The sequence below is a fragment of the Octopus sinensis genome, linkage group LG23 (assembly GCF_006345805.1).
Source record: "Octopus sinensis linkage group LG23, ASM634580v1, whole genome shotgun sequence".
In the NCBI taxonomy this organism is placed as follows: domain Eukaryota; kingdom Metazoa; phylum Mollusca; class Cephalopoda; order Octopoda; family Octopodidae; genus Octopus; species Octopus sinensis.
In genome coordinates this window covers 30,346,461-30,359,139 of record NC_043019.1, presented here as the reverse complement: position 1 = coordinate 30,359,139, position 12,679 = coordinate 30,346,461, and the positions used below count along the sequence as shown (strand labels likewise).

At 38.1% G+C, this 12,679-nt stretch overlaps 1 protein-coding gene across 4 annotated transcripts in view; it reads left to right on the top strand.

Moving 5' to 3' along the window:
- LOC115223573 (cytohesin-1) overlaps positions 1 to 12,679 on the top strand; it is a 202,980-nt gene that overhangs the window by 97,809 nt on the left and 92,492 nt on the right. For all 4 annotated transcript variants that reach the window (XM_036512577.1, XM_029794210.2, XM_036512578.1 and 1 more), the window contains one exon: positions 12,258 to 12,322. In XM_036512577.1, the coding sequence (XP_036368470.1) occupies positions 12,258 to 12,322 (65 nt within the window). The remainder of the gene's footprint in view (positions 1 to 12,257; positions 12,323 to 12,679) is intronic.

Sequence of the window (12,679 nt, the reverse complement as noted above, 5' to 3'; positions counted from 1 at the left end):
CTAAAGGGTTATTCAAATACAATATATCATAGACTGTATTATCTAACAGGTTCTTCCTTGCTGTTCTTTAGTCCCAGATCAGTTTGACCTAGTAACCTCTGATCAAAAGTATTTCAGCTGAGAAAGATGCTGTCTTTTCTTCATACACGTGTCTCTTAGATTACCTAATGATCTTCCTTTTTTTTAAGATTCTGTGCAATTTGATGGAGATATAGCTGCTATTTCTAGCATGTTGGATTGTCATGTGTGGTCTCCCTTGTTAACTGGTACTGTTATTATTATAATTTATCCCCAGAAAGATGCCAAGCCTGCAGAACTATTAGCATGCCAGACAAAATGTTTCGTAGTATTTCTTCTGGCTTTACATTCTGAGTTCAAATGCTGTCGTGGCCAACTTAGCCTTTCGTCCTTTAAGGGTCAATAAAATAAGTACCAGTCATGTACTTCTCAATGTAATTGACTTCCATCCTGCCCCCTCAAAATTTCAGGCCTTGTGCTAAAATTTGAAAGAAAGTATTATTTACCCCCAGATGAGGGCTTGATCTCTGACTCTTTCATCCACTGTCCTGTTGAATATAAACCAATGTGTGGGCGAATGCAGTGAAGGAGAAACCTTCTCATCATCATCTTCTCTTTAATAAGTTGATTGTTATAAGAAAATTAGAGAAAAAACAAAACAAAAAAAAACACAGTGGTTGGCCTGTTGATAGGAAGAATTTATATTGACAGTAACTAATGTAGTGGGTGTTGTATTGTCATTTAATTCTCTCTGGTTCTGTATAGAGTTTGAAGTTTCCCTGACATGCTGTCAGTTTCTCAAACAGGAATACACTGGATATATTGTGTATTTGTGTGTTCCCGCTTAGAAGACTGGTGGTCATTGTTATTGTACTGCTGGTTAAACTTCCCATTTCTCTCTCTCTCTCTCACCATCATCATCTTAAAATGTAATTTTCCATGCTTGCAAGGGTTGGACGGAAGTTATTGAGGCTGATCTTCTATGGCCTGATGCCCTTCCTGTCGACAACCCTTATCTATTTACAAGTAAAGCAATGCACGTGCGCACGCATGTGTGTACATGCATACATACACACACACACACACACACACACACACACACACACAGAAAGAGAGAGGATAGTATTAGACAGAAGTTAAGGCGGCAAGCCGGCAGAAACGTTAGCACGCCGGGTGAAATGCATAGTCGTATTTCGTCTGACGTTACGTTCTGAGTTCAAATTCCGCCGAGGTTGACTTTGCCTTTCATCCTTTCGGGGTCGATTAAATAAGTACCAGTTATGCACTGAGGTCGATATAATCGACTTAATCCATTTGTTTGTCCTTGTTTGTCCCCTCTGTGTTTAGCCCCTTGTGGGTAGTAAAGAAATAAGTATTAGACAGAAGTGGGAAACCTAGATAGAGCCTAAAGTTCACATGTAGCCTTTGCAATCCTTAATTGCTGCCTTCCCGATGAAGTTTGAATTATTTTTGCCTAAAAAATACATTTTTGATTGATTACATAGTATTATATTTCATTCATTAAATACATAATTATGTAATTAAAAAAAGGGTCAGTTTTATTTCTTAGTTTAATATATTTATTATGTTCATATTTTCACAGTAAATGTAATTAGATTTTTCCATACATTTTATTACAATTTTCTTTATATTACATTTATTTGAATGTTGCAATTTAATAATAAATAAGATATCCTGTATTTATGCAAGGGTATATAATAAACTAGGAGAGACGTGTTTATATTTGAGGGTTTATAGACTAGGAGGGTATTAAGTAGCTTATAGTAGAGTTCAGTTTATCGAGATGTGTTCATCTTTTTCTACCCTTTTCTTTTATCTTCTGTTGTGTGTGTGTGTGTGTGTACATAGGGGTAGATATTCAGTTTTCATCCATCTTTAATGTTATCTCAGCTGTTTTAGGCATCACCACCTTTATTTTCTCTTTTTGACTCTTAATCTCTTCCCCCTCTTCCTCTCCTCCCCTTTCCCCCCTTCTCTCCTTCCCCCTCTTTCTCTTCCTTCCCCCTTCTCTCTGCCAACCTGCCTTTTGTCCTTTTCTCTGTCTCTAATTCTACCTACCTGCCTGTCTACCCCTGTAGAATAGAAGAGTTCTTCCCAGAGCTTAATATATTCCTCATATATATATATATATATATATATATATGTATTAATAAATAAAATAAAACATATGCATATATATAAACATATATGTACGTACCTACCTCTACATGTATATATACACGCATATATGAGTACAGGACACCAAAAAGACATCGAAAAACAATGAGAAACGAAAACATAGACACAAACCCAAGGAACAGGACATTTTTTTAAACAACAAAAAAATAGAGTACAGGACAATTAACACAAAGAAAAAAACCCTACTTCAGTCGCTATGGTTTCATCTACTCTACTTTTCGAAGGATGTATATATATATATATATATATATATATATATATATACACTCCACTCTACTCTTCCCTCGTCGCCACCTCCTCCTTCATCTTTTTATTTTGTTAATTTGTGACATTTCTAAAATGAGGTCCTGAACTGGTGGAAATGTTGAATGGAGGGTGAGACCAACCAATCATCTGATGGAGATTTGGATGTAGGAGGAGGTCAGCAAATGAGTCATTCCTTTGTGAGTGTAGCAGCTTGAACTTTATTTTTCAAAGCCTGGTACTTATTCTGTTGCTCTCTTTTGCTGAACCACTAAGTTACAGTGGCGTCAACACATCAGCACTGGTTGCCAAGTGGTGTGGATGGGTGGGGTTACACATATATAGTTGAAATCTATAGAAAAACAAAAGACGAAGACAGGTGTAAGAACAACAAATATGACAGACCTCTTTCAGTTTCTGTCTACAAAATCCACTAACATGGCTTTGGTTGGCCCCGGATTATAATAGGAAACACCTACCCAAAGTGCCATGCAGTGGGACTGAACACAGAACCATCTGATTGGGAAGCAGACTTCTTACCACACAGCCAAGCTGGAATTTGCAGCATTATTTAACAAAAAGGTTATTTCATAAAATTATGATGGTAGTTTTAATTTGAACATGGATCCTTTAAACCAGTGTTTCCCAACCCTTTTTTTTTTATCTGTGGACCCCTTTGATTCCTATTTTACTCGGGTGGACCCTCATAGCCATTTGATGTTTAAAACAATCCTGTGATATTTTTATAATTAATATAACTTTGATATGGTTTCAGCCACTATAGGCCCAGGCCATGTCTAACTTAATAATACTACCTGGCCATATATGGGGCACCATGGCCCACTCTCTAGGGAAGGTTTTGTAAGTTGGAATCAGAGGTCTCAGATGGATTGCTATCAATAGGATTAAGCTGACTTTTTAACCTGACCCTTAATAAGCAATGACTATACCCAGGTTGCAGTTGTTCTTGTTTTACATTGAAATCTTCCAGTTGTATCACTTGGTGCTTAACTTTTCCTTGTACCCCCACCTTCCATCTTTATCACTTTCCACCTGTCCATGAAAGAAACAGGCTACCTTTTACTAATGATGATGATAGTGGTGATGCAATTAGTAAGTAATTTCCTATTAATGAGGTAACTTCTAATTAGGTCTTCTACTCTGCCAGTACTTTACTACTACTACTACTTCTGCACTACTACTACTATTACTATTATTTCAGCAGTACGAAGTAGTTTGTTTAACCCCCCACACACTATCTCATACTTTCTTTTTCTCTCTCCTCTCTTCTGTTTACCCCTCTCTCTCTCTCTCTCTCTCTCCTCTCTCCACTAAAACCAATTGACTTCATTGATAACAAGACAAATCCATTGGTAATCCAGATTAAGTCCATAACAGAATGGTAATGTTAAATAAATTCTGAGTAGGGCACAAAAACAAACGAGCACCCCTCCCCCACCAAAAAATAAATGAAAAGAAACAAGAATACAGTCAATTTGATATTGCTGTGGAAGAAAGGAAGATTAAATTGACAGTCTAAATCTGGTATGGAAAATCTTTTTCAAGAAGTGGGCCACATGAGACATGGCTCATCATCAGGTGGGCCACACCACTAAAAAAATTCACGGTAATTTTTTGTTGGGTGTCATCATCATCATCATTATTTAACGTCTGTCTTCCATGCTAGCATGGGTTTGCTGGTTTGTCAGGAGTTGGCAAGCCAGAGGACTACATCAAGCTCCACTGTCTGTTTTGGCATGGTTCTTACAGCTGGATGCCCTTCCTAACACCAACCACTGTTGGTTATGATGACAAGGGTTCCAGTTGATCCGATTGATGGAGCAGCCTGTTTGTGGAATTAATGTGCAAGTGGCCAGGTACTCTACCAGCATGCCTACCCTTAATGTAGTTCTCAGGGATATTCAGCATGATACAGAATGTGACAAAGCTGGCCCTTTGAATTACAGGTATAGGTTATTTTTGCTAGCTGAGTGGAGTGAAGGAACTTCAAATAAGGTGTCTTGCTCAAGGACACAACGCACCGCCAGGAATTGAACTCATGATCTTAAGATTGTGAGCCAAATACCCTAACCACTGAGCCACAAGCCTTCACAAGTGAATCTTAGGATTGAAGTTGTAGGGGCACAGCCTTGACTGCACCAGTCATCTAACAAATGTTCTCCACTCTGATCAGTCAACCTCTGACTTGTTTCCTCTCATATAGTAAGCCACATTTTTGGAGAAGCAGGTGAAGTGGCCCATGGCAATGAAAAATGACTTAGGTTTACTCTAATTCAAAGTACAGGTGTTGCAATGGGAGCAGAAGCTGCAAGCAAAAGGGTTCATGTTGTGGCTGGTAAACATAATGAGTCTTAACCCCTTTTGTTAGCATATTTCTGTTGAGATACTCTGTGTTTCTTTCAATTAATTTTAAATACAACAAAAAATTGTGCCTGTATTAGAAAACAAGATTGTGAGCTGGCAGAATCGTTACCATGCCCAGCAAAATACTTATTGGCATGTTGTCCATCTTCATGCTCTGAGTTGAAATTCTGCCAAGGTCAACTCTGCCTTTCATCTTTTCAGGGTCGATAAAATAAGAATCATTCTTATCAACTAGCTCTCTCCTTCAAAATTTCAGGCCTTGTACCTTGAGTAGTAAGAATTATTAATAGGGTGGGGAAATTGACAGAATCTTTAGCCCTTTTGTTACTGTATTTCTGTTGAGATGCTCTGTGTTTCCTTCAGTTATTTTAAATATAACAAGGAATTTAGTAAAATAACTTAGTTATCAATAAACTAGTGTTAGAAGCATATATTGTGACTAAGGTTTGGCGGAAAATTTTAATTCAGAACTTACGAAAACAAGACATTTGTACTACAGAGCCAGAGGTGGTTTCAGCTGGGTTGGTATCAAGAGGATTAAAGTATTTTGAACAGACTGTGTGCATGCCTTAACCCTTAACCCTTTAGCATTTAAACCGGCCATATCCGGTCAAAAGTATTCTGCCTATTTTATGTTCAAATTGACCGGATCTGGTCTCTCACACCAACCCTACAATATTGTTCTAGAAATGAACAGCTACCTCATTAAAATCTCATAGCTGCAAGATAATGCATGATTAGTTCAAAACAATGAGGATGAAAAAGCATTAATTTTGGCAGAATAATGCGAACACTAAAGGGTTAAGCATTTAAACCAGCCATATCCAGCCCAAATATACTATTTGTTTTATGTTCGAACCAGCTACATCCAGCCTATCAAACAAATTATACTATCGCATCATCAAAATTTCAAAGCTATGAGATAATGGATGGTTAGTTAAAAACAATGTGAATGAAAAAAGCATTACATTTGACAGAGATACTCTAAATGCTAAAGGGTTAAACCAGCACTGGTCTCAGATAGATTATGCCAGAGACAAAAAGTATTAAGTTGGGATGGTAACGGCTGAAATGTCTTTGACAATAGCTCGTTCTGTGCTGACCTGATGTTAAACAGCCACTGTATGTCATGTCAGAATGTACAATGCGGCTTTGTTCCTCAGGAGAAGAAGATTGATACAGCTGATTGATATATTGCATCTGTGTGTTGGCCACCCAGCATAGATCTGCTCAACCTGCACTGACCTCCACTGGCCATACAACTACAACAAAGAAATGCACTTTGACATTGAATGTATCAAATAAACCACCCCCATCTCTCTCTCTCCCTATCTATCTATCTATCTATCTATCCCTACCTCCTCTGTAGGCATCAACCGCTACTACATATAATTTACTGAACATTTAAAACAACCAGACATTCTTTAATAAATCCTCTATAGACACAAACTGAATCACATTTTCAAAAATTCATGTCTTTAAACATTTTTGTTCAATATTTTGTAATGTTTTATGATTAAGTCTGCAGCTGCTAACTGTAGTGTGTGTGTGTGTAACTATTTAAAAAGTAATTAAAAGTAATTCCTGTGTAGTAAAGACTACATAGAACTTACAGATGTATATGTGTGTGTGTGTGTGTGTTTGGATATAGACTTTGTTTCTTCATGTCTTAATAGAATCAATGAACGAAGTAGCTGTAATAACATCACATCTTAGACGGGAACTATTGAAAAAGACATTTAGCTTATTGTTTAGTTTTGTTATTGTTCCTTGGTCTTCCATAATCTCCAGTTAGGTAGAGAGTGAAATAGTGACTATTTAATGTAATTAATTAAATTTATAGTTTAGTGAGTTAGAAGCTATGTTGTAATCTTGTTATTGAGTGCATCTGTGTATGTCTGTGCATGGTTGTGTGTACATACTTGTATGTGTATGTATATATATGGGTATGTGTATGTAAGAGGAGCACAGTAGACCTAAGAGCCATTCTAAGACCTGTGCGTGATTCCAATTGATATTAACTTAGAGCATTATTGATTTATGGCTTAAGAATCTACTAACTGTACACTTGATGGAAGACATTGTAACAGAAGTATGTAGGGGTAGGAAGTGTGATTGAACTGTCCTTTTGTGTGTGTGTGTGTGTGTCTTGTTTTGACATTATATGAGGGTTGTTGACTGGAAGGGCATCCAGGTTTAGAAAATCTACTTCAGCAAATTCCTATGCAAGCATGGAAAAGTGTATGATAAGACTAAATATATATATATATATATATATATACACTTTATTTTAAGCAGCAGAAAATTCAACAACGCCAGGTCATAGTACTAGTGCATGCATATACAGCTGCGTGCATGTGCACAGTCATGCGAGTACTGTCCAAATCTCCGATCAATCACATACAGCTAGCTGGCATTCAATTGGCATATCAAGTTTCGGGCATTTTGATTGGATTTTGGATAGAAAATTCACAAAAATGTCACTTCTATTGATTTTTTAATGGCTTTGCGGGGTGACTGGAGAAATGTAAAGATGTGCACGACCACCCTTGGACGGTTTTGAATGACCATAGAAAGTGCGAGCCCTCTAACTGAAGAATTGTGGATTTGTATAAAAGATACACACACACAGACAGACATTTTGCTGTTTATATATATAGAGATGCTCTTCCTGTCACCTGCCCTTTCCTGTTTCCAAACAATGTAGTATTTCCCCATGGACAGATACGGTTTTGCAGGATACTGGCAACGAGTGCCGTTCATTCACTTACAACAGTCGCATGATATCAAGACAAGAACACGCACACACACACACACGCCGTCTTTCAGTTTCTGTCTGCCAAATACGTCCTGTACCCAAATGGTTTTGGCAAATTGGGATTATAGTAGAAGAAACTTGCCCAAGATGCCACACAGTGAGACTAAACCCAAACCCGTGTAGATGAGAGGTAAACTCCTTATGCACACAGCCATACTGCAATGAAGCTGTTTGAGGCTCGGTTGAAGATGTACAACAAAATATTTTGATGCGTAATAGTAATGTAGTACAAAATAAAACAAATGTGACCATGCATGTTTTTGACCCTTTTGTAAACAGGTTTCTTTGTCAAATGTGACGCTTATTTATTCACATCGCTTTGAATTCATCATGCATTTATCTTGTAGTTTCAAGATTTCAGTGGCACGTAAAATGCACCAATCCGATCGTGACCGTTGCCAGCCTTGCCTGGCACCTGTGCAGGTGGCACGTAAAAAGCACCCACTACACTCACGGAGTGGTTGGCGTTAGGAAGGGCATCCAGCTGTAGAAACACTGCCAGATCAGACTGGGGCCTGGTGCAGCCTTCTGGCTTCCCAGATCCCCAGTCGAACCGTCCAACCCATGCTAGCATGGAGAACGGACGTTAAACGATGATGATGATGACATTGTAGGATAGGGATAAGAGATTGGATCTGGTCAGTTTTAACATAAAACAGGTAGAACCTTTGGGCCGGATATGACGTGATTATATGCTAAAGGGTTAAATGACGCTACCACAATCTTATGTTTTGGTTTATTTGTTCTGTTGTATCACTTTGCAAGTCCTGTATGTCATGATGGTGTTGAGGATGGGGGTGAAGTGAAAGGACATTTACATTTGGTAGACAGCCGACAGATTTTTTAGATTAAGATTAGCTTTAACTCCTCTAACAAGAGTGAATCATGGGTCCTTCGCCAGCCTCACCAGTCTCACAGACACATGCAAGCTCTTCGTTCTGTAATGGCTGTGTATTTTTCTGTGGCTGCAGCAGTACCAAACTTTTTATCCTACATTCCATGAAGGAAGACACCTGTCTTCTCTCTCTGGAATTTGGTTGTGTGTGAGCGCATGTATTAGGCATCTAACAGCATAGTGTTATATCTTAACAGTAAATGTAGGGGAAGAAATAAAAACAAAGCAATAAAATAAAATCCCTCATCTCTATATCTCTATATATATATAAATGGCAAAATGTCTGTGTGTGTGTGTGTCCTTTATACAAATCTACAATTTTTCAGTTAGAGGGCTTGCACTTTCTATGGTCATTCAAAACCGTCCAAGGGTGGTCGTGCACATCTTTACATTTCCCCAGTCACCCCACAAAGCCATTAAAAAATCAATAAAAGTGACTTTTTTGTGAATTTTCTATCCAAAACCCAATCAAAATGCTTGAAACTTGATACGCCAATTGAATGCCAGCTAGCTGTATGTGATTGGTCGGAGATTTGAACAGTACACTCGCGTGTATGTGCGCATGCATGCAGCTGTATATGCATGCACTAGCATTATGACCCGGCGTTGCCGAGTCATAGTGCTAGTCTATAATAATTGGCTCTCCATCAGTTACAACAATGAGTGTTCCAGTTGATCCAATTGATGGAACAGCCTGCTCGTGAAATGAACATGCGAGTGGCTGAGCTCTCGATGGACATACATACCCTTAATGTAGTTCTCAAGAAGGTTCAGTATGACATGGAATGTGACAAGGCTGGCTCTTTGAAATACAAGTACTATCCAGTTTTGCCAGCTTGGTGAACTGAAGCAATGCGAAATAAAGTGTCTTGCTCAAGGACACAATGCACCACCGGGAATCAAACTCATGACCTTGCGATCGTGAACTGAACACCCTAACCACTAAGCCACGTGCCTTCACATGTCTAAATTAACGAGATAGTTAATCATCACATCCACTTTTCTATGCTTGCGTGAGTCAGACGAAATTTGCTGAGGCAGATTTTCTATGACTGGACTCGGTTAGCTTGGGGCTATAGTAGAAGACACTTGCCCAAGGTAAAATGCAGCAGGACTGAACCCGGAACCATGTGGTTGGGAAGCAAACTTCTTACCACTCAGCCACTCATGTGCCTATATATATATTATATATTAAATATATATTGTATATTTGTTTTACAGTTGGCATATTTCATATACAGTCACCATGCTTTCAAAATTTATTCCTATAATAATTTCCCTCAATTGTTACCCTGGAAGCAACGATAGAATTATTATTATTATTATTATTATCATTATTATTATTATTATTATTATTTATTATTATTATTATTATTATTATGTGGTAGCTTGGCATAAAGCGTTGAAAAAAAGAAATGCGTTTTGTCATTCTGTTACATCTCTGTGTGTTCTGAGTTCAAATCCTGCTATGGTTGTCTTTGCTCCTTCATCCTTTTGAAGTCAATAAAATACAAGTACCAATCAAGTATTGGAATCATCAATTTTATCAACTAGCCTTCTTTTCTCAAAATAGCCTGCCTTGTACCTAAATTAGAAACCACCACCACCACCACTACTACTACTATTTTAAAGCAAACACTGCTACTTCCTACCAGTGTTTGGAGCCAGTTAGATTATTATTTGTTTCTCTGTATATTATTTAAGAGGTGGTGGTGGTGGTTCTATAGTAGTAGTAGTAGTAGTAGTAGTAGTAGCAGCCGCAGTAGCAGTAGTAGTACTAGCGGTAGTAGTAGTAGCGGTAGTAGTAGTAGCAGCAGTAGTAGTAGTAGCGGTAGTAGTAGTAGCAGCAGCAGTAGTAGTAGTAGCAGCAGCAGTAGTAGTAGTAGTAGTAGTAGTAGTAGCAGCAGCAGTAGCAGTTGTTGTAGTAGTAGTAGTAGTAGTAGTAGTAGTACTGTGGGGTGGTTAAGTATACTGATGGTGTTGTAGTTTTTTCTTGGTAGTAGTCAAGAGTTGAAGTGAGTCCAATGTGTTTTACTGTTTGGTATTGAGTTTGCTGGATCGATTTCTGTCAACTCGGGGCCCAAAACTATTTTCCTCTTTTGTATTTATTGTCGGTCGAATGTTTGTGTTGTGGCTAATGTTGTCTTGCTGACACACTCACACAAGGGTTCCGATTTAAAAATAGTTATTGACATTCAGTCTAACAAATAAAAGGGACTGTGTTGATACCTTTTACTTTGCTGTGTCTTCTTTATGTTCTAAGGGACAGAATGGTGAGAATAAAACAAAAGGAACATTTCTCTTTTCTTTTCTATTATACAAATGCTTTATTCGTTATTAATGTGGTAACGAACTCTTCAGTATGTTAATGATAAAAATAAAATTGTCACAGGTGGTCTTAAGTTCAGTCCCACTGCATGGCACCTTGGGCAAGTGTCTCCTACTACAGCCCAGGACTCACTAAAGCCTTGAGTGGATTTGGTAGATGGAAAGTGAAAGAAGCCCGTCGTGTGTGTGTGTCTGTGTGTGTGTGTGTGAAGGTGCATTGCTCAGTGGTTAGTGTCGGGCTCACAATCATAAGGTAGTGAGCTTGATTCCAAGCCTGGGCCTTGTGTTGTATTCTTGAGCAAGACACTTTATTTCACGTTGCTCCAGTTCACTCATCTGTAGAAATGAGTTGCAATGTCACTGGTACCAAGCCGTATCTGCTGTTTCCTTTCCCTTGGATTATATCGGTGGCATGGAGAGGGGAGGCCAGTATGCACAAGCAATGGCTGGTCTTCCATAAATAACCTTGCTCAGAATTGTGCCACATGGAGGAACTTTCTAGGTGCAATCATGACCAAGGGGTTCTTTTCCCTTAGGGCATCCAGTTGTAGAAACACTGCCAGATCAAACTGGAGCCTTGTGCAGTCTCCTGACTCCCCAGACCCTGGTTGAACTGTCCAACCAATGCTAGCATGGAAAACGGACGTTAAATGATGATGACGACGACAATGATAGAGACTATATAAGATGCACTCTCCCATAGCATAGACCTCTACTTTTACATGTATATTCTGTGGAAAAAACAAGTTTAGTATGTTTTCTCATACATCATCCCACCTTGATATCCCATCCATAATATGGTCACATTAAAGCACATCGAAAATTGTTGTTAGATTTAAGATTAAAAAAGGCATGTCTTATATGCTGGCATATACGGTATGTGTGTGTGTTACTGTGTCCTTCTTGACCTCATGTGAATGTTGTAAACGAGTGTGATTGTAACTATCATGTAAGCAGTGTCCTTTGTTTCCGATATTCCGTGCAAACCTGTCTGGCCATGGGAAAATAATTACCTTACTTGGTAACAAGTGAGAGTTGGTGACAGGAAAGGCATCCGGTCATAGAAAAATCTGCCTGAATAAAAATTCTATTTGACCCATGTGAGCACGGAAAAGTGGACATTAAAACAGTGATGGTGATGATGGTTTTGCAAATTCTTTAACTAGCGTTTATTTATCGGAAATGTGGTAATATAAATCAAAAAAGTCACGTTTAAAAATAAACTTTGCTACATTATTGATAAATTAAACATTGACATATTAATAAAAAAAATAAACTTTTCAGCCAACACTGTAATGAAAATATTGTTGAATATTGACTTTGCGTTCTTAGTTTTCTCTCATTTCTTTGGTTTTCTTTGTGTTTTTCCAGCGACTCAAAGAAGAAATAGCAGATGTTACAGCAGAACTGGAAAGTATGGATCTTCCCGAAGACACGTCAGTATTCTTTAGTTTTTGTTGTTATTGTTGTTGATTTCTGTTTCTGAGTTCAAATTCTTCAAGGGAGGTGATTTAATAAAAAAAAAAAAAAAAAAAAGTAACCAGTTCAGTACTGGATCCAACACAATCGACTATTTTACTATTCTACATAAAATTCACGGCTTTCTGCCAAAGTTAAGAGATCGTTATTTTTCTTACTGAGATCACATGAAGCCAACTCCAACTTTACTGTTTATCCTTCTAGGGTTGATAAAATAAAGTACCATCTAAGTAAACAGTAGGATCCGAAGAAATTAGCAACAATCTATATTGGCAAATGAGTGTAAACAGCACAAAGGCAGCCTAAACTAGGTT